General features: G+C 39.5%; 1 protein-coding gene across 1 annotated transcript in view; it reads left to right on the top strand.

Annotated features, from left to right (window-relative positions):
* HPSE2 (heparanase 2 (inactive)) overlaps positions 1-22,831 on the top strand; it is a 529,690-nt gene that overhangs the window by 316,619 nt on the left and 190,240 nt on the right. Inside the window, exons 4-5 of the mRNA XM_081104611.1 lie at positions 7,258-7,431; positions 10,011-10,182. Coding sequence (XP_080960737.1) covers positions 7,258-7,431; positions 10,011-10,182 — 346 coding nt within the window. The remainder of the gene's footprint in view (positions 1-7,257; positions 7,432-10,010; positions 10,183-22,831) is intronic.

Genomic DNA, 22,831 nt, shown 5'->3' with positions numbered 1-22,831 from the left:
ATCATAGCTATCGGACAGTCGGACAGTTGCATATATATATATTACAGTGTTATTCCTGAAGATCTGGCCATGTCTTCAGTTAATGGGTTCTGGACCTGAAAACTGGATCAGGACCAAAAACTAGCAAGGGATTAGGACTTTCCAGCCTCCTGCTTATTCATTTTTATCTTTCCATGGTTGTAGATTTTACAGAACACTCCTGTGGCTACCCATCTATTTGCCCAAGGATGTCATGCTCCATTAACCATCTTCACAACTCCGTGCTGATCAAGCCCGTTGGCTGCCCCTCTAATCTTGCTGGCCATTATGGGAATTGCAGCCTTTTGGTTTATTGCATTTAAGCATCACCACTGAGCTCTATTGCTTTGGCCCTTATCATCCCATCCTCTTAGTTACTGACAAGCCCAAACCTGGCTGCATATGAGCCAATACTGAACTTCTTACTGATGCTGTGCCTCTCTTGCCAGCACATTCATACTGGCCTTGGTGGAATTGTGTCATTTGGGTTCTCCCCTGGACCACCACCCTCTGGTGAGTTTTCTGGCCTTATAAATATATCCATCTTAACATGGCCACTTCCCTCAGTCTCTTTTATTCCTCCCTGTTACCATCTGCCAGGGCAACTGAAGCATTTCTACTTTGCTCAGCATGGCCATTACTTTTTCTAGGATGCTAAATGTTATCCTGGCAGTGGATTTGCCTCAGCCCCTGGGGTACTTGCTAGGATGTTAAATCCCATGTCCCAAGAAAGCAACCCCAAGCCAATGAATTCATGATTAACCAATCTTACATCCTGGGTCCCTTGATCAGGCATCTTCAAAGTCTGATTCCAGGAGTACATCCCTGGCTCCTATAGTTACATGCTAGCTAATTCTCACAACTCCTTGACTACATAGTCTATTCATTTCCTTAACTGGGTAATGCTAGAGAAGAGGTGCCAGGAGAGGAGGTGCAACAGTTCCTGAGGGGGGTGCCTGTTGTCTTGCAGAGAGGCTTCTCTACTATTTTCTAGCACAGGGCAAATGCTACCTCTTCCTAGGGAAGGGTGGGCTACACTGTAAGCCCTTTGGACTCAGGGAGGCTCTTCAGCTCCATCATCTGTGGCATCCATCCAGATGTCCCCATCCTATTTTTCAGATTACTAGGTTTTTCCAACCAGAGCCTTGATAGTACCACAACAGACCATTTTGTGATTGACCATTCAAATGTCCCTGAAGCTCGGGAACTGTCATATCTGTCTTCTGCTTAGCTATGTGTATTCTTACACTACAAGATATAAGGGCACCTTTATAAATAACCAGAGAAGTCCTCTGGCTCTCACACTTAGCTTTAGTTACTTATTAATGACCCTTAATTTCTCATTTTTTTCAGGGTCTCAATATATTTCTGCAATAATCTGCAACCCTGCCCTCTTTTTGGAATACCCCATACTCATATCTTTTAAATTATTGCGGCTGCATCCTTCTACCTGGCTATGTTTTCAAGTTACCACCACACTTAAGTTTGTTTTGTTTTTTTTCCTTACTGGGTGGTGAGTGAACCAGTCCCAGATATGCATTTTACTGCCTGCTTCCTTGAACCATTCCTGCTATATGCCAACAAGAGACACAAAGATAGGATTAAGTGTGCGAGAGGTTGATTGGGGATGGGGAAGTTGGCAAAGGTAAAGAAAGCCTTCAGACTAGTCTAATGTCTGCAAGAGACATAATAATTTTAGCATCCATCAATGGTCTTGACTGCAACAATTTCTACAGAGGCATTGCCTAATGCCATTTTCTACATTTATGAATTAGTATTCTGTGAGGAACAGCTGTTCCTTTTCTCCCTTTGACTTATGTAAGCAATTATTTATTTATACAAGATAACTTTTGTGTATTTATATTGTTCTGTGTTTTATAATTCAATGTTATTTGTGTTGTTCAAATTTTCTCAGCTTTAGCCATTGGGAGCTCGTTTAAATTGGCTCCTAAGTCTCCTAGAAATGTCTCTATCATTTTTTGAGCACTTGTTTACTTTCTGATATCAAATGTTCTAGGCCTATTTCTGTATTCTCTGACCTATTTCTGGTAACCAGCCTTTTCTCCAAGGAGTCCTGGTTCCTTTAATTAGAGAATGGTATTTAGAAACCAAAATTTTGGGTGCTAGGTGTGCTCATTGATAATGGGATGTCATTACTTCCAGGCTTGCTCAGTAGACATTATTATATCTATATCTATATATCCATAGATGTATTACCTATATATATACATCTATATTTCTACATCTGTCCTTCTGTATATATATTAAAAACCATGAGTTATATTGATACCTCCAAATCTAATCCAATTCCACAGGGTTTATTCTAACCTTCTCCCATTTTTTATTGGAATGTCTTTCTATAACATAGATTCTTTATAATTTGTTTAACCAGTAACCATTTGATAGGCATTTGGATTGCTTTTAGTTATTGGCTGTTAAAAAGAGTACTGCAGAGATAATATTTGTACATATATCTTGGAGAGATTTTTCAAATATATATATAGGGAAAAATGTCTAGCAGTGGGCTTTCTTGGTCTAAGGAAATGAACATTTAAAATTCTTACAGATATTTCCAAATTAGCCTCTAAAAATACTGTTTGCATCTTTTAAAATAATTGTCTTAAGGGCACATTTCTTAAAAACAATCCTGGCCTGTTTCCTAATGTCAGTTCTCTTTTACCCTTTTCCTGTCACCATTTAGACAGACTTCTGGGGGGACCCAGAGGTCCCGAGATTCAGTGGCATTTAGTTTTCCCTTAGCCTAGTAACATTGATTACTGCGGTCATTTATCTCTAGCCCAGAGTCTTCTGATAGTGTTGCAATTTTTATTCATAGACATTTCTCAAGTCTCATTATCCTTCAATAGCTTCAGTCAAATTATAGACATTTATGCTGATTTCTTTATAACCTAGTTAAAGTTTCATTGCCCTGACTAAACCAGAGATATTTCTCTTTATATTAAAATTCACTCTTAGCCTAGAGATATTTTCACTCTTTGCAAAGTGGCTGTGTTTTCCTCCTAGGCAATTTTAAACTGTTCTCTGTTAATAGCTGCAATTAAAATGCCCCCTCCCTTATTGATTGTACTCAGTAATTCAAATGGTTTCCCATTAACTGATGATTTCTTTCTGAATTACAAGAGGCAGAGTTGGTTCAGAGTTCACCTTATTCTATTTCATTCTTACATTTCTTTTCTAGCTTCCACTAGAAATTCCTCTGTTATTCCAGTCTCTATTGGTTAATAACCTATGCCTCCTCTGTATTACTCATTCTATACCGAACACAATGTGGATGTTATTTGAATGTATGTAACAGCATAGAGTAACAGACATCATCTAGAGGGAATTTGCTACAATGAATAATGATAATTGAGGTTGAATGTTTAGGGTGCAGACAGATTGTCTCGAAGTGGCATTGAGTGGGCCTAAAGAACAACTGTATGAGTTACATTTGTCAAAGCTTATTGTGTATCAGACACTGAAATGGATGCTAAAAAGGCAGACAAGGTACCTTCTCATTGGGAATTGCTCCAGTCTGCCATTAGAGCAGAAAACAGAGCTAAACAATGATAGCATGGTTAGCAATTGCTGATACAGGAGTTGATTAATAGTTAGGAGAGATCAGAGGAGAGGAAGTCCCAGTGTCTCTACTTTAAGGAGTCAGGGAAGACCTCGCACAGATGAGATCATTGATCTAGGCCAGTGATGACAAACCTATGACACGCGTGTCAGAGGTGACACGCAAACTCATTTTTTTGGTTGATTTTTCTTTGTTAAATGACATTTAAGTATATAAAATAAATATCAAAAATATAAGTCTTTGTTTTACTATGGTTGCAAATATCAAAAAATTTCTATATGTGACATGGCATCAGAGTTAAGTTAGGGTTTTTCAAAATGCTGACTTGCCGAGCTCAAAAGGTTCGCCGTCACTGATCTAGGCTATGAAGAATGAAAAAAAGAGAAAGAAGGATATTCCAGGAAATGATTAAAAGCTTAGGACAGCAGGGAGCCAAGGAATAATGTGCTTATGGAGGAATGATGGGGTGTTCTAATGTGGTCCAAAGTTGATCAAACTAGTGTTTGAGAAATTCTTCACCAAGCACAGGCAGGTTTCACAGAGAAAACATGGTGTATTTGTTTTATTCATTTCTAAAATGGAAAAAAAGGCAAACCCCTTTGTGATTTTTTTAAAAATAAAAATGCTGGTTTTGTTTTTTTGTTTTGTTTTTTATGTGGCTAAGGACTGGGACACATAATCCTGCTCCTTAGCTCTTGGAGAACACTGCCAGTGACTCCAAAAGGGGAAATTGATGCTGAGTGCAATAGAGAAGTATCAGTTTATTCCAATTGTGAGCACATGAGAATATGAAGAGATTATAAAATCACATGAACAACAAAATGTAGAGATCAGTCACACTTGAGCAGAACTTAGTTGATGCTTTGAAGTCATTCCTCTGAGACAGCTGCCCCAACCCCACTCCCCACCCAACTGAGCAAATTGTAGTGGAAATGAACCTGTTTAGGGGTTGGGGGTTAATACTGGAATGACTTACTGGGTAGTAAGTTCTTAAATTTTAATGACTTATCTTGATAAAACTCTAAGGAAGCCCAAGTAGAAGCCAAACTTACTCAACACATCATTAGTCAATGCTCCTTAGAATAATCCTATATAATAAAAGCCTAATATGCTAAGTGTCCGGTCATCCAGTCGCCATTCAACCAATCAAAGCGTAATATGTTAATGATATGCTAAGGCCGCTCAACCGCTTGCTATAACATGCACTGACCACCAGGGGTGAGACAGCCGACCAGTTGACCAGTCGTTATGACATGCCCTGACTACCAGGGGGCAAACGCTCTAACCAGTGGGTGAGCTTTCTGATGGGGGTCCAGGCACATCCCTCCCTGGCCACAGTCATGCACCGGTGGGGTCCCTCGGCCTGGCCTGCATCCTCTCTCAATCCAGGACCCCTTGGGGAATGTCAGAGAGCTGGTTTCGGCCTAATGGCGGACCAACCAGTCACTATGACGTTCACTAACCAACAGGTGGCAGACGCTTAATGCAGGAGTTGCCCCCTGGTGGTCAGTGTGCTCCTACAGGGGGAGTGCTGCTCAGCCAGAAGCCAGGCTCACTGCTGGTGAACGCAGCCATTAGTTAGACATCCACTGAGGGCTCCCAGACTGCGAGAGGGCACAGGCCAGGCTGAGGAATCCCGCCCCTCCGAGTGCATGAATTTCATGCACCAGGCCTCTAGTATTCATATGAGAAGCCAGGAAACCTGACTATAGGACATAGAGGCATTGGCACCATCTGGTGGAGAGAGTAGAAACTCATCTTTAAGCATGGGCTTGCTTAAATATGGGACCTTACAGCAGATGTTGCAACAAAGATTATCATTTACTAAATGCTCTCCATTCAAACATGTAATTTTCTAATAAATTCTAGATATATCTCTTGAGCTAGCAATAATACTTATTAGATCTCTCTTTGGGACCTTTCAGTTTCTTACTAGACTTGGTACTTGCAACTAAAAGGATTTGGGTTGTAAGAACTCTTCAGCATAATTTTGAGGCAGGAAATTGCTCTCTGATAGATGCTGTGAAGGAAAAAAGGAGATACAGAATTAGCCTTTAGTAACTTAACAGTGTAACTGGGAAATAAGCCATTTATTCTAGGGAAATGAGAAAATCAAGAGGCAAATCCCAAGGTAAGACAATGTCACAGGAGATGTCACTGGGCACTCAGATGAGGTTGGTGTGCTCAGGAATGACTTCATGAAGGAGGCTGGACTTCAATTTATCCTCAGCAAAGCATTTCCAAAATTTCTAGAACTCTAGTTCTCAATGTGGTCATGTTAAGGAAACCATCTAATATTGTTATTTCTTCACACTTTTCATTCACACTTTTTTTTTTTTTTTTTGTAAATACCTTCTGCCTTGTCTTAAAACCATCAAGTCCATGAAATTACAGGTTTGATATGTTTTTGTGTTTGCTATATATTTGTTTTGCTAATATACATGAAATAAACACAGGAAATCCTCATTATATGGAGATAATTACAGTAAGTCCTCACTTAGTCACTGATAGGTTCTGTGTCTTTAAGTGAAACTACATATAACGAAACCAGTTTTACCATAGGCTAATTTATATAAACAAGAGTTAAGTGCCTATGGCATCTCATCAATGTTATAACAAAACAACATCGAACAAAATAATTTTCTTGATGACCTACTGTAGTTCTACAAAAAGACCATTTAAAGGGAATCAATCTACCGAAAAAGAGTATCAGTCATTTATGTTAATTTTTTATGCAAAAGTTCGATTGGGATTTTAGTTTATAAATGAAACAAAAAATTATGAAAATAAGTATTTCATTGTTTACCCAACAAAGTATAAGCTGTGTTGCAACTATTGATAATTTGAATGAAAAAAATATTATTTAATTGAATGGTATTTTTCTGACAAAATAATTTAACTTTTGTGGCACAATCATAAATATTAAAAGACATCAAAATAGACCTCTCTTTACCTTTTAATGTTCAAATTATTTTATGAGCAACCTACTTAATTATCATCCTTGTGAGTTTTCTCTTGTTCAGTTACTGATCTAATTGTTCTAAATCCTTATAAGTTAGTGGATTTTTATGTGATCTGAGCAGACTTTTTCTTTAATCTCATGCAATTCTACTTTTTTTGTTTAGATTTGTAACTTGAATTTCCAATAGATATGTATTGGGTTTGAATTATATTGGAGAAATTGAAAACATCATTGATCTTATTAGTGAGCCGAGGGTATTGTAAAGTAGAGGATTATTTAAGTCAGTTTTCAATTCAACAGTGAATATTTTGGTGTTAGGATGACTTTTATTTTCCTATGCATCCTTCCAGGGAATCTCTGGAATTGCCCAAGGACAGAGAAGGTCAGAGTCCTCTGCTCAGAACAGGGTTAAACCCCAAGGCCCACTGAGCATAGTATCTGTTCTACCTCCTATCATACCCTTTCACAATATCCTTGGGTGATATTTCTTCTTTTCATGGTATCTACAATTGTGTATGCTGCTTTCTAAAATCATCTTGAAATGTATACTGAACCAAAAGGTAATAGTAGCTTTTAGAAGCCTCTCTGTGTAATTCCTATTAGGAAACTCATAGAAAGGCTTTTTGTAGTAGCTAATATTTTCCTTTTGTTGGAATGATGATTTGAAAGTTACAAGCCTTTCTCTGCTTTTTCCCAGCCAGGTCTCTAGACAAACTTTATAACTTTGCTGATTGCTCTGGACTCCACCTGATATTTGCTCTAAACGCAATGCGTCGTAATCCCAATAACTCCTGGAACAGTTCTAGTGCCCTGAGCCTATTAAAGTACAGCGCCAGCAAAAAGTACAACATTTCTTGGGAATTGGGTAATGGTAAGTAAGGTTGTTATTTGCTTTAATTGACAAGATAAAGGGTAAAAAAATAAGTTGTCCTCAGATATGCTCTCAATTAGACCATCTCTAGTGTATGGGCCTGAAAACACTTGAGATTTTTGCCACTGCGTTGAAAATAGTAAAAGACCGAATAGTGAAGGGCAGTAGATTTAGTGAATCCACACCATTTGCATATATAGTTATCGCTAGTTAACTCATTCCACATATGGAGAAAATGTCATCAGTGATTCATAACTAACAAATTGGAGCTAAGTCAGATACAACCTGTCTGCACAGTCTGAGCTGCATTTTATAGGGTGTGTTCTATGGAACACTGGTCCTACAAGATAACCTTTATAAAATTCAAATATATTTGGGGACTGCTCTATAGTATATGCACCTCTCAAAGGTGGAGAGGGGCAATGGGGGTAAAGGGGACATCTATAATACTTTTAACAATAAACATAAATTTCAAAAAAGGCTCTGAGAAGCCTGCTGCAACTATTATAATGTAGTTCTTTGAACATATTTATAATACAGTTTTGAAGTTCTTATCTGCTAAGTCTAACATTGGGGCCCCCCCAAGAAAGAGTTTCTATTTGCTGCTTTTTTTTCTTGATATGTTCATACTTTCCTATATCTTTGCATCTCATAATTTGTTTTGTTGTTGTTGAAACTATACTTACAGGTAGGTTAGCACAACCCTGAATTCCAAATCCTCCATCTCAGAGGTTATTTTTGCTTTTGCTTTTTGTTTGTTTGCACTAGTTCTGTAGAATCTGCCTCCCTTGCGTTATGTAACTGCTAATATCTCTTAAATTTTTATTTTTAAATTATTTTTTTATTTTTAAGGCCAGCTTCCTAGGGGTTTCCCTTAGTCAACATAGGCTAATGGTGAGACTATGATTGATCAGAGGTTATGCTTAATTGAGCCAGTAAGGCTTCCATCCTTTGCCAGTGGATCTGTATGTGGGTTGGGGAACACAATAAAAATTTAGGCAATTTACAAGTCTGACTAACTTTTACTTTCTGACATGCCTTCTCATGTCTCCTTTATGAGTGTACTAGGTTTCGCACTCATCTACAAATGCATAGATAGCTAGTGCCCTCTCCAGTCTCTCCTGAGCATGCACAGCCTTCCAGACTACGAGGAGTATCTGTGAGCTTATCAAGGCCCACTTTGACTGTCTTATTCCCCAAATCTCCTGTTAAATTTCTTGCAAGTGTGCTGGTTTATATCTTTCCCCTATCAGTATCAAAACCTCAAGTTAGTCTTCTTAGAGCATGTACTTCATTCCAAATCAAATTAGCTCCCTCTAGCAGTGGAGCTGCTGGATTTAGAACTTTCCTTGCCCTTTAGAACTACCAAGTTAAGAAAAACTGGGAGAGGGGGTTTTGCCCTAAATTATTTCATTTAGCTATTTTGTTATTATTAAACATTACATTTTTCTAACTTTTTGGTATAATAACCATATTTATGAACTTTCCTTTTTTATCATTTATATTCATTTCCTAGGCTTCTCATAACAAAATATAATGAGTTTTGTGGTATGAAACAACAGAATTTATTCTCTCTCAGTTCAAGAGACCAGAAGTTTGAAATCAAAGAACTGCCAGGGTTGATTCCTTCTGGAGGCTCAGAGGAAGAATCTACTCCATTCCTCTCTCCTAGCTCCTGGTAGACGCCAGCTGGCTTTGGCACAACAGCATCTCTCCAATCTTTGCTTCCATTGACCTGTGGCCTTCTTCCCTGTGTGTTTGTGTACCTGAATCTCCCTCTCCTTTCTTTTATAAAGATCCTAGAGGCCCAGTGCCCAACATTCGTGCACTTGGGGGCAGGGGAGGTTCCTCAGCCCGGCCTGCGCCCTCTCGCAGTCCAGAACCCCTCGGGGAATGTCCGACTGCCCACTTAGGACATCCCCTGAGGGGTTCTTAGCACTGCTGCAGAGGTGGGAGAGGCTCCTGCCACCACCACTGCGCTCGCCAGCCATGAGCCCGCCTTCTGGCTGAGCACTACCCTCCCACCCCCCATGGGAGCACACTGACCACCAGGGGGCAGCTCCTGCATTGAGCATCTGCCCCCTGGTGGTCAGTGCATGCCATAGAGACCAGTCATTCCATCGTTTGGTCGATTTGCGTATTAGCCTTTTATTATATAGGATTGGTTATTGGGTTTAAGACATACCCTGGTCCCATATTACTTCATCTTAACTAATTGCATCTTCTAAGATCCTATTTCCAAATAAGATCACATTCTGAAGTTTCAGGTAGACATAAATTTTGTGGAATACTGTTCAACCCAGTGTATCACTCATTATAAAATATCACCTGAAAATCAGTATGGTCTCTCTGTTGTGGATTAGGTGATCTTTTATGAAGATTAGTTTGAAAATTAATAGAATAGTAAGATGGCATTTGACTTTTTTGTTGCAGGGGTTCCTCAAGTTAAGCTAGCTCACATCTTCTTTGGTTATTTCATTCACAGTGTTAAGTAAAAGGCAGAGAGATCTGTGAACAGCAAAGGGTTGGCAGAGCTTTACCCTTCTCAACCCTGACTTGCATGTCTTCTTTTAATCTAGAGCCAAATAACTATCGGACTATGCATGGCCGGGCAGTAAATGGCAGCCAGTTGGGAAAGGATTACATCCAGCTGAAAAGTCTATTGCAGCCCATCCGGATTTACTCAAGAGCCAGCTTGTATGGCCCTAATATTGGGCGGCCCAGAAAGAATGTCATCGCCCTCCTAGATGGGTACGTCAGATTATTTAGCAGTTCTTATAACATTATTTATTAAATGTAATTAATTAATGTGTTTGTATTTTTTCTAGTTATTTTGTTCTTAGGAAGGACAGAGAGATTTTTTCCATGATTTCCCCCACTCTAAATCAGGGATTCTCCATCAAACAGTGTAATAACTTTTCATGTCTCTAGACCTTCCACAGTCAACAGAAGGTGGTAGGATTGGGGAGGGAATACATAATCAAACAAAGCCAATAACTCTATCATTTATGTCCATGCAGTTATGCTTTTGGATTATCTTTTTTTAAGGATTTGATTAATGTATTTTCATGGGATGACAGTGTCCTCTCAGTACCATAACCCTAATTAATTATTCATTCATTCTGGAAAAGTTTCTTGAGTAAATGATATGTGCCTAGTACCATGTCAGGAGCTGGGTATGTAATAATAAACAAAAACAGATACTTTCTTTACCTTCACAGAGTATATAATATGGTAGGAGAAACATAGACATTAATCAATTGATCTTAAAATTAAGATAATACCAAGTAAAGGTACATGGTACTATAAATGACTCTAGGGGCTGAGATTTGATGGAGCAGGAGGTCATAGAAGGATTTCCTTAATGAAACCACATGTAAGAGGAAGAGAGATATTTGGTGTAATTTAAATGATAGGTAGGTGTTAACTAGATAAAGTTTAAACTGAACAGTATCTGTGTTCTTGGGAAAAAGAAAAGCATATGCAAAGACCCAGAGGATGAAAAAAGGGCCAGGTTGGCTAAAGAAAGGCATAGCTAGAGAAGTGAGTAGGTGTCATATTATATAGATAGAAACTTATAGGCATAGTGAAGGACTTGGAATTTCTTCTAAGTACAATGGGAAAGATGCTGAATGTTATTAAGCTGGGGAGAGAAATAATTTGACTTGTTATGCAAAAAGTATGCTGTGTTTACTCGATGGAAAATAGGTTGGGGAGGAAGCAGTGAGAAGGCCACTGTAGTACAGAAAGGAAGAATGATGGGAACCTGGACTAAGATGGTGGCAAGGGAATATATTATTGGAGGTAGAATCCAAAAGTCTTGATATATTGGATAAATGTATGGTGATATGACATAAGAATATTCAAGCAACTGGGTGAGTGGTATTGTCGTTTACAGAGATGGGAAGACTGGAGGACTAGTCTAGCAAGAAAATCATGACTTTAGTTTTCATGTTACATTTATTATGTTTGAATCTAAATAAGATGTCAAATATATCATTGAATGAGTCAAGGGATCAAGATCTCTGCTAGCAATACTAATTCTGGGGGTCATTAAAATGCAAATAGGATATAAGGCTGTGGGAATAGAGGAGATCAGTTAGAGAGAATGTGGAAAGAGAAGAGACAGAGGGTTAGGAGAGGCCAGAGGAACTCTCATATTTAGAGGGAGAAAAGAGGAATGACCTCAGAAGTAAGAAAAATGGGAGAGATTAAGATGTCACAGGAACCAAGAAAAGAGAGTTTTAAATACAGAGGGAGTGCTGCTAGGAGGCCAAGAGGTCAAGTAACAGGAAGATAGAAAAGTACCGATGGATTGGGCAACATGCATGGTTTTGGTGACTTTGGATGACAAAGTTCAGTGGAGTGGTGAGAACAGGAGGCAGATCACAATAGTTTGAAGAGTAAATGGTGTGTGTGTGTGAAAGATTGGAAACCATAATATGGACAGTAATCCTTAACAGAGTTTTTACTATGAAGGAGGCAGAAAAACTAAGGAAGATGTGGGAGTCAAGGAAAGTGATGGCATTTTTCTTCTGGGAGACAGTAGGACAGGTTTGTGTGTTGACGAGGCTCATGCAAGAGAGAAGAGCCAGACTGAAGATGTAAAACAAAGTGAGAAGTCCTTCAAGGCTAGAAGAAATGGAGGCCAGAAAAATTGGCCTTCAGTAAATGGAGGGGTAATCCCATCAGGGTAACAGAAGGTAAGAAACAAATATATCTCCATGCCAGAGGTTAAAAAGTCATACTGAGGAGATACTTCTACCCAGTACATAGGTGTAGTTAGGGCATTCTAGTTTGTGTACATACTGTAAATGTGAGCACATAGATAGATGCTGGTTTGTTATGAATAAGTCAAGAAATTTGGATACAATAGTAAGTGACAGATAAAAGAAATGAACATGTAACTAGATGCTGTGGTAGCAAGTGGTGGGGTTCACCTCCCTATACTTCTAAAAACTAACAGGACTCAGGAGATAGAGAAAATTACTTAGGGCAAGGAAAGGTCCCAGTGCTTTATATGCCAGGAAGAAATGGAGATTTGTCTTTCTTAATGTATATGTACTAAGTAAACAGTGAAATATAACTTGAAATACATAAACATTCCTAGCAACTCAACCAACAATAACAAAAATGTCAGCACTCTAAATTATCAGCTCTGTAGTCTTTTCCAGTTCTCCTGGTTATACAGATATAATTTTAAATAGTTGCGATCATTGTATATGTATCATTTTGAGTTCTGCATGTTTTACTCATTGCTTTATATTGCCCTTTCTTTATTTCTACATAGTTCTCATATTTGTCATTCTTAATAGCAATAAAATATTCTATTGCATTAATGTACCAAAGCTTTCCCTGACTGTTGGGCATTTGGACTGCTTCCAGTTTTTGTCTGTAATATATAGCACAGCTATAAACATCTTTATACAAATAGGTTTTTTATTTCTTTTGAATTACATCCTTGGGCTGTATTCCAAAAAGTTGGGTTTCTGGATCGAAGTATGTATATGATAATTTTTATGGTTCTTATATTTGTTGCCAGATTTTATTTTTCAGAACAATTTTACCAGGTTGCTGGGCAGTAATGTATTAGTGAATCTTTTTCCCCAATACCCCACAGCAATGAATATTGTCTTTTTATTCATTTACTCTATTTTAATTGATGCAAGACTCCTCATGGTTGTTTAAATTTGAATTCTGTTAACTATAAAAACAACTGGGAGATTAAAAATGGTGGCAGAGTAAGTGGATGCTGCATGGACATGCTCACAGAAACAAACTGGTATTACAACTAAAATACAGAAAAACTTCCTGAATAATCAACAGAAAACTCACAGGAGAGAACCCTGACACCCGAGGACTGAAAGTGGAGACTGCATAGAAACTGGTAGGAGGGGCAGAAGCGCTAAAGGGCTGGCCGGGTACCCACAGATAGCAACTGAGTCCCGAAGAGATATCTCAGCTGTGGGGGGTTGCCACTGAGAACTCTGGGATCTAATCCCCAAGCTGGGCCCCCCAGCAGAGAGCACCAAAACAGTGGAGGGTACCCATATAACATCTGGCTGTGAAAAGCAGCAGGGTGCTCTCTGCCAGAGAATAACAGCTGAAAATTCAGGCACCCTCTTAAAGGGCCAAAGTACAAAGTTCCCTGTGGAGCCATCCACCTTGTGCTCTGGCAGAAGGAGGCTTAAGTGGACTGGAGCTGTGAGGACAGAAGCCAGGACTGGGGACTCGAGGGATAGGGCTCAGAAGGCAGACACCCCAAGTTTCCTGGGCTGAGTCATTCTCTCATGCAGCAGAGAACATCTTTCCCACATAGACATCTACCTTAACTGGGGGGGAAGACAGTTGACACACCCTATTGAAAAACACCTTGCCCAGAGGCTACTTAAGAGATTAAAAATAACAATTAGCCTCCAGGGAGTAGCAACTGCCCCACCCTGTTGAAAAAAAAACAAAACTCTTGCCATACCTGAAGACGATTGCCTGGGGGGCAATTCAAGTCAGAATACTATCAGTCTGTAGGCCAAGGCAGTCTCTGGAGGCTATGATTCTCTGCCTGATCTAATTAGTCAAAAATGGCCTTTAACACTGCCCTGCATTAGAGACTGAGAGGTATAGAGGTGTAATACATAGACACAAACCCAAACAGAAAGCCAAAATGAGGAGACAAAGAAACAACCCCCAAATGAAAGAACCAGAGAATTCTCCAGAAGAAGAAATAAATGAAGCAGAGATAAGACATTTATCTGAAAAAGAATTCAGAGTATTGATGGTAAAGATGCTCAACAGTGTGAAAAAAGATATAGTAATTATGAAAAAAGAACAGTCTGAGATAAAGAATGACATAATACAAATAAAGAACACTTTGGAAGGAATACACAGCAGATTAGGGGAAGCTGAGGATCAAATCAGTGAATTAGAAGACAGAGTTAAAAACATCACTCAATCAGAGAACCAAAAAGAAAAAAATAATTAAAAAATAGGAGGACCGCTTAACATGAAACATAACAATATTAGAATAGCAGGTGTGCCAGAAGAGGCAGAAAGGGAGAAAGGCATAGAGAAGGTGTTTGAAGAAATAATGGCAGAAAATTTCCCTAACCTGTTAATGGAAAAAGTCACACAAGTTCAGGAGGTACAGAGAACCCCAAACAAGAAGACCCAAACAGGCCCATGCCCAGACACATAATAATTAAAATGCCAAAAATTAAAGACAAAGAGAGAATCTTAAAGGCAGCAAGAGAAAAGAAAACTGTTAACTACAAAGGAGTTCCCTAAAGGCTGACACCTGATTTCTCATCAGAAACTCTACAAGCCAGAGGGATTGGTGTGAAGTTCTCAAGGTAATGGAAAGCAAGGATTTGAGACCAAGATTACTATATCCAGCAAGGCTATCATTCAAAATAAAAGGTCAAATAAAAAGCTTGACCAAAAAAAAAAAAGGCTAAAGGAATACATCACCACCAAGCCAGCATTATAAGAAATGCTAAATAGATTGCTGTAATGAGAAGAAGAAACAGAGAGAGAAACATAGCCATACAGAAATATAATGTCAAAAAATATGTACCTATCAGTAATAACCCTAAATGTAAATAGACTAAATGCTCCAATCAAAAGTTGTAGGGTAGCAGATTGGATACAAAAACGAGCCAACTATATTCTGTCTACAAGAGACCCACCTGAAAACAAAAGACATACACAGGATGAGAGTGAAGGGATGGAAAAAAATTTTCCATGCAAATGGAAAAGAAAAAAAAGCAGGAGTAGCAATACTCATATCCGACAAAATAGACTTTAAAATGAAGGCCATTACAAGAGACAACAAAGGTCACTACATAATACTAAAGGGGTTGATCCAACAAGACGACACAGCCCTGGTAAACATATATGCACCCAACATAGCAACACCTAAATATATATTAAAAATAAATAAATAAATAAATAAATAAATAAATAAATAAATAAAAACTTCTAGAAGACTTTAATGGAGAGATTGACAACAATACAGTCATAGTAAGGGACTTTAACACCCCTCTGATTGCGCTGAATAGATCTTCCAGACAAACTTAACAAAGAAACAGAGACTCTAAAGGACACACTGGATCAGATGGATTTAATTGACATTTATAGAACATTTCACCCCAATGCAGCAGAATATACATTCTTCTCAAGCGCACATGGATCATTCACAAAGATAGACCACATGTTAGGACACAAAACAAGTCTCTACAAGTTCAAGAAGATTGAAATCACATCAAGCATCTTCTCAGATCACAGTGGAATGAAATAAGAAATCAACTACAGTAAAAACACCCAAAAACATTTAACCACATGGAGGATAAATAGCATGTTATTAAACAATGAATGGGTTACCAATGAGATCAAGAAAGAAATAAAAAACTTCCTGGAAACAAATGAAAGTGAACACACAACAACCGAAAATCTCTGGGACACAGCAAAATCAGTCCTGAGAGGGAAGTTCATAGCACTACAGGCCTACCTCAAAAAACAAGAAAAATCAACAAAAACTATTTGACCCTACAACTTAAAGAACTAGAAAGAGGACAACAAGGAAAGCCCAGAGTAAGTAGAAGGAAGGTACGAATAAAGATTAGAGCAGAAATAAATAACACAGAGAATAACCACTGTGGTTACACAGGAGTAACCACTGACACCACAGAAATACAAAGGATTGTAAGAAAATACTATGAACAACTATATGCCAACAAGCTGGACAATGTGGATGAAATAGACAAATTCCTAGAAAAATACAATCTCCCAAAACGGAATCAGGAAGAATATAAAAACCTGAATAGGCCAATAACAACTGATGAAATAGAAGCAGTAATAAAAGAAAACTCCCACCTAGAAACCAGAAACACCAATCAGAAAGGATATATGCACCCCCATGTTCATAGCAGCACAATTTACAATAGCTAAGATTTGAAAACAGCCTAAGTGCCCATCAGCAGATGAGTGGATTAAAAAACTGTGGTACATCTACACAATGGAATACTATGCCACTATAATAAAGAAGTAACTTTTACCATTTGCAACAGCATGGATGGAAATGGAGAACATTATGCTAAGCGAAATAAGCCAGTTGGAGAAAGATAAATATCACATGATCTCACTCAAATATGGGATATATTGATCAATATAAACTGATGAACAAAAATAGATACAGAGACAAATGGCAGGGGAGGGAAGAGGGGTTAGAGATCAACCAAAGGAATTATATGCATGCATATTAGCATAACCAATGGACACAGACACTGGGGCAGTGGGGGCTTGTCCTCAGAGGTGGGAGTGGCAAGGGGGAGGGGTCAAGCGGGGAAAAAGGAGACATATGTAGAACTTTAAACAATAAAAAAAAATATATTGAGTGTCAGTGAAAAAACAAAAAACTACCACCAAACAAAAGCCCAGGTTCTGACGGCTTCACAGGGGAGTTTTACCAACATTCACAGAAGAACTAACACCTATACACCTCAAACTATTTCAGAAAATCCAAGAGGAAGGAACGCTTCCAAACTCTTTGTATGAGGCCAGTATTATCCTAATTCCAAAACCAGATAAAGACACTACAAAGAAAGATAATTACAGGCCAATATCCCTGATGAACATAGAAGCTAAAACCGCCAACAAAATATTAGCAAATCTCATCCAGCAATATAATAAAAAGATCATACACCATGATCAAGTGGGATTTATTCCAAGGATGCAAGGCTGGCACAATATTTGCAAATCAATAAATGTGATACATCACATAAAAAAATTGAAAGACAGAAATCACATGATAATATTGGTACATGCAGAAAAAGCATTTGAAAAAATCCAACACCCATTTTTTATAAAAACTCTCAGCAAAGTAGAAATAAAGGGAGCATATCTCAACATGATAAAGGCCATATACAACAAACCTACAGCCAACATCATACTCAATGGGTGAAAACTAAAATCATTTCCCCTAAGAAGAGGAACAAGACAGGGTTGCCCACTTTCACTACTCCTGTTTGACATAGTACTGGAAGTGCTAGCCATAGCGATCAGACAAGAAGAAGAAATAAAAGGCATTCAAATTGGAAAAGAAGAAGTAAAACTGTCATTATTCACAGATGACATGATATTGTACATAGAAAACCCAAAGACTCCATCAGAAAACAAGCAGAGTTAATAAATGAATTTGGCAATATAGCAGGATACAAAATTAACACCCAGAAATCTATGGCTTTTTTATATGCCAATAATGAACTCACAGAAAGAGAAACTAAAAAAAAAAAAAATCCCATTTACCATTGCAACAAAAAAGTTAAGATACCTAGGAATAAATTTAACTAGGGAAGTAAAAGACCTCTACTTGGAAAACTACAGGACATTGAAAAAAGAGATAGAGGAAGACATATACAAATGGAAGAATATACCATGTTCATGGATTGGTAGACTCAACATCATTAAAATGTCCATACTACCCAAAGCAATCTATAGATTTAATGCAATCCCTATTAAGATACCAAAGGAATACTTCACAGACGTAAAACTAACTCTCTCCAAAAATGCATATGGAATAAAAAAAGACCCCGAATAGCTACAGCAATTCAGAGAAGGAAGAACAAAGTTGGAGAGATCACAATACCAGATATCAAGCTATATTACAAAGCCACTGTTCTCAAAACTGCCTGGTACTGGCACAAGAACAGACACATAGATCAGTGGAACAGAACAGAGAACCCAGAAGTTGACCCAAGCCATTTTGCTCAATTAATATTTGACAAAGGAGGCAAGAGCATACAATGGAGTCAAAATAGTCTCTTCAATAAATGGTGTTGGGAAAATTGGACAGATACATGCAAAAAAATGAAACTAGACCACCAACTTACACCACACACAAAAATAAACTCAAAATGGATAAATGACTTAAATGTAAGATGGGAAACCATAAAAATCTTAGAAGAATCCGTAGGCAAAAAAATATCAGACATATGTCGTAGCAATATCTTTACTGATACATCTCCTAAGGCAATGGAAACTAAGGAGAAAATAAACAAATGGAACTACATCAAAATAAAAAGCTGCTGTACAACAAAAGAAACCATCCACAAAACAACAAGAAAACCCACTGCATGGGAGAACATATTTGCCAATGTTATCTGTGATAAGGGTTCAATCTCCAAAATTTACAGGGAACTCATACAACTTAACAAAAGGAAGATAAACAAGCCAATCAAAAAATGGGCGAAGGACCTCAATAGACACTTTTCGAAAGAGGACCTACAGAAGGCCAAGAGACATATGAAAATATGCTCAAAGTCACTAATCATCCAAGAGAGGCAAATCAAAATGACAATGAGGTACCATCTCACACCTGTCAGAATAGCTGTCATCAACAAATCACCAAAGACAAGCGCTGGTGAGGATGCAGTGAAAAAGGAACCCTCCTTCACTGCTGGTGGGAATGCAGACTGGTGCAGCCACTGTGGAGAACAGTATGGAGTTTCCTCAAAAAGTTAAAAATGAAACTCCCATTTGACCCAGTAATCCCACTTCTAGGAATATAGCCCAGGAAACCAGAAACACCAATCAGAAAGGATATATGCACCCCTATGTTCATAGCAGCACAATATACAATAGCTAAAATTTGGAAATAGCCTAAATCCCCATCAGCAGATGAGTGGATTACAAAACTATGGTACATCTAAAAAGGAGAAACTCTTACCATTTGCAGCAGCATGGATGGATCTGGAGAGCATTAAGCTAAGTGAAATAAGCCAGTTGGAGAAAGATAAATATCACATGATCTCACTCACTTGTGAAATATAATGAACAGCATAAACTGATGATCCAAAATAGAGCCAGAGGAAAAAAAATATTTTAGAGTATAACACAAGTAATCCTGTTATTTGCAGATTTTTAATTTTTCCTACAACTTTTATGATATACTATGTTAGTACAGTTTTGGTAATACTTTTTTAAGTCTTTTTTTTTTCTTGAAATATTAATTTTTATTGCATGTAATATTATACTTAAACCCATTTTTCTTGAAATATTAATGTTTACTGCATGTAACATTGTTATACTTAAAATCATTTTTCTTGAAAAAAAAATATCCTATATAATAAAACCCTAATATGCAAATCGACTGAACAGCCAAATGAATGGTCACTATGAAGCGCACTGACCACTAGGGGGCAGATGCTCACTGCAGGAGCTGCCCCCTGGTGGTCAGTGTGCTCCCACATGGGGAGCGCCTCTCAGCCAGAAGCCGGGCTCATGGCTGGTGAGTGCAGCAGCAGTGGCAGGAGCCTCTCCCACCTCCACAGCAGTGCTAAGGACCCCTTGGGCACTGTCCGCCTGCCGGCTTTGGGCTGCTCATGGACTGCGAGAGGGTGCAGGCTGCGCTGAGGAACCCTTCCCCTCCACTGAACGAATGTCATGCACCAGGCCTCTAAAATATATATATATATACACTAATAAAAGAGAAAAATGGTAATTGTCGTACGGCGATACCGTTTTCATTGGCTAATCAGGGCTATATGCAAATTAACTGCCAACAAGATGGCAGCTAATTTGCATATGTAGGCACAATGCAGGGAGGCGAAAGGGAAAGCAGGAAGAAGCCCCCTGCCACTGACAATGATCAGAAACCCAGGGGGGAGCTAAGAGCTGGGGGTTGGAGCCGCCTTTGCCCTGCCCCTCAGCCATGATTGGAGAATCGGGTGCCTTTGCCGCCCTGGCCAGTGATAGCAGGAAGTAGGGGTGGAACCAGCGATGGGAGCTGGGCACGGTCGAAGCTGGCAGTCCCAGGAGCTAGGGGTCCCTTGCCTGGGCCTAAAGCGAAGCCCACGATCACGGGGCCGCTGCAGCTGCGGGTCCCCGCTGCCCGGGCCGGACGCCTCAGCCAGAGGCATCCTGCAGGGGCAGGGGCGGAGCCCGCCCGATCGCGGCGCCCCCCCGCTGCCACTGCAGGTGCCCGCTGCCCGGGCCGGACGCCTAGGCCAGAGGCGTTAGGCCTGGGCAGGGGCGGAGCCTGCAACCGCAGGGAGCTGGGGGTCCCCTGCCCAGGCCTGACACCTCTGCCGGAGGCCTCAGGCCTCAGGCCTGGTCAAGGGGCCGATCCGGTGATTGGTGATCAGAGGGTGATGAGGGTCGACTCCTCTGGCCGAGGCATCAGGCCTGGGCGGTGGGCGGAGCCGGGGATTGGGGGGGTATGATGGTCCCCTTGCCCAGGCCTGAAGCCTGGGTCAGAGGCGTCAGGCCTGGGCGGGGGGTGGAGCAAGCGATCAGAGGGAGATGGGGGTCCCCTGCCCAGGCATGATTCCTGGGCCAGAGGCCTCAGGCCTGGGCGGGGGCCAGAGCCAGTGATCAGGGGGAGATGGGGGTCCCCTGTCCAAGCCTGACACCTCTGGCGGAGGCGTCAGGCCTGGACAAGGGGCCGATCAGGCGATCGGAGGGTGATGGGGGTCTACGCCTCTGGCCGAGGCATCAGGCCTGGGCAAGGGGCAGAGCCAGCAATCGGAGGGGACTGGGGGTCCCCTGCCCAAGCCTGATGCCTGGGCCAGAGGCATCAGGCCTGGGCTGGGGGCAGAACCAGTGATGGGGTGAAATGAGGGTCCCCTGCCCAGGCCTGACGCCTCTGTCAGAGGCATCAGGCCTGGGCAAGGGGCCGATCCTGCGATTGGAGGCTGATGGGGGTCAACGCCTGAGGGCTCACAGTATGTGAGAGGGGGGAGGCTGGCTGAGGGACACCCCCCCCCACTCCACACACACACCCAGTGCACGAATTTCGTACACCGGGCCCCTTGTGTATATATATATATACACACATACACATACACACACACACAACTGAACATTTTCCAAATACTTATGTTGTCTCCTTTCTCCTGCCCCAGGTTTGGTTAACGACACAGTACCATTTTTGCCTCAGGCGCAGGCTGGGAGGCCATTTCAAATTCATTCCTCTCCTTTGTTCATATATTCTATCAATTACTTATTAAGTTCTGTTGTTTCTAACATCGTAGTATCACTCATATTGTCTTCTTTCCATTTTTATTTTAAGCCTTATCATTTTTTCCCCTGAATGGTGTCTATATATCTAGTGTTAGACTCTAATAATTGTTTCACATCGATTTCTCAGTGGTTTTTTAAAAAAAATCCAACACGTGATCAAATCACTCTTGCTTGAAATCCAAACCCTTTCACATGTCCCCCTGGGCTTCAGGATCAGGTGCCTGCCTCATTTTGCAGTCTGCAGCTCCATGCCCTTTGCACAATGTGCCCTTAGCCATAAAAATATATGTAAATTTTGACAGATGCCATATACCTTTTCCCTTTGCACCTTTTTATCTTGTGACATTTTCTTTAGAGTAACGCCCTGTCCCCTAATTTTTCATCTTTCCAATAGATCTTCTCTGACATTTTTAGGCAGGATTTTTTATCACCTCCTCTGTCCTTATATGGTACTTTGTTTATTTTCCTGCTGTAGCACTTATCAAATTGATGATAACTTATTTATTTATATGTCTGCCTCCCCTACTAGATTGTGGACTAGGATCAGGACCCAGCCTATGTTTTATTCATTTTTTAGCCTCAGAACCTAGGAATACAATAGGTGTGTTATAAGTGCTTGTTGAATAAATTCTGTCTTATTCAACAACTGTTTCTATATTCATATGAACCAAAAGCAGTATGCATAAATGTGATTGTGAAGCATTTTAAATCATTGTATATTATGGTGGTTTATATAAATCATCATGGTTTAGCTTTAACTTTATAGAGCCAAACTAATTTTTAAATTTTTTAACTTAGGTAGTTATAGGATTGTCTTTCCAGTTAGGATACAAACTCCACTAGGACAGATATAGAATCTTCACTTTTATATCTTCAGGGACTAACGTGTTGCCTGGAATATGGAACATACTTAATAAAATGCTTGTTTTATTATTTTCATTTCCTCATTCGGGGAACGGCTCTTCCTAGTAATTGATTTTTATCTAAAGGCATGAAGAATTATTCTTTAGGGTTATATCAATTTCCTCTGCTATTCTTTTATAAACTTTTATGCATCATCTATATAATGACAATTTTATCTTAACCTATTGCTTTTTTATTACTTTGAAACATGTTTTTATTGTTTCAAAAGTTTATTTTTATTATAACTATTCTTGTCTACTTTCTTATTAGTAGTCTTTTTCTTTTTCTTACACAGTTAGGATAAAGTTACTATTTCCTTTTCATATAGACATTTTAAATTGTTAATTAAGCTCTTTTAATTTACTTGGAGTTTATTGCTATATCTGCTATAGAGTAGGGACCTAATCTATTTTTGGTGATGCAGTAGTATCAAGAAGCAGACATTCATTGAAAGCATTTTAACTAAGACAGTTAAACAGATGGA

The sequence above is a fragment of the Myotis nattereri genome (assembly GCF_964212035.1).
Source record: "Myotis nattereri genome assembly, chromosome: 13".
Classification (NCBI taxonomy): Eukaryota; Metazoa; Chordata; class Mammalia; order Chiroptera; family Vespertilionidae; genus Myotis; species Myotis nattereri.
Note: the sequence above shows the minus strand (reverse complement) of the source record. Positions and strands in the feature narration are given on the sequence as shown.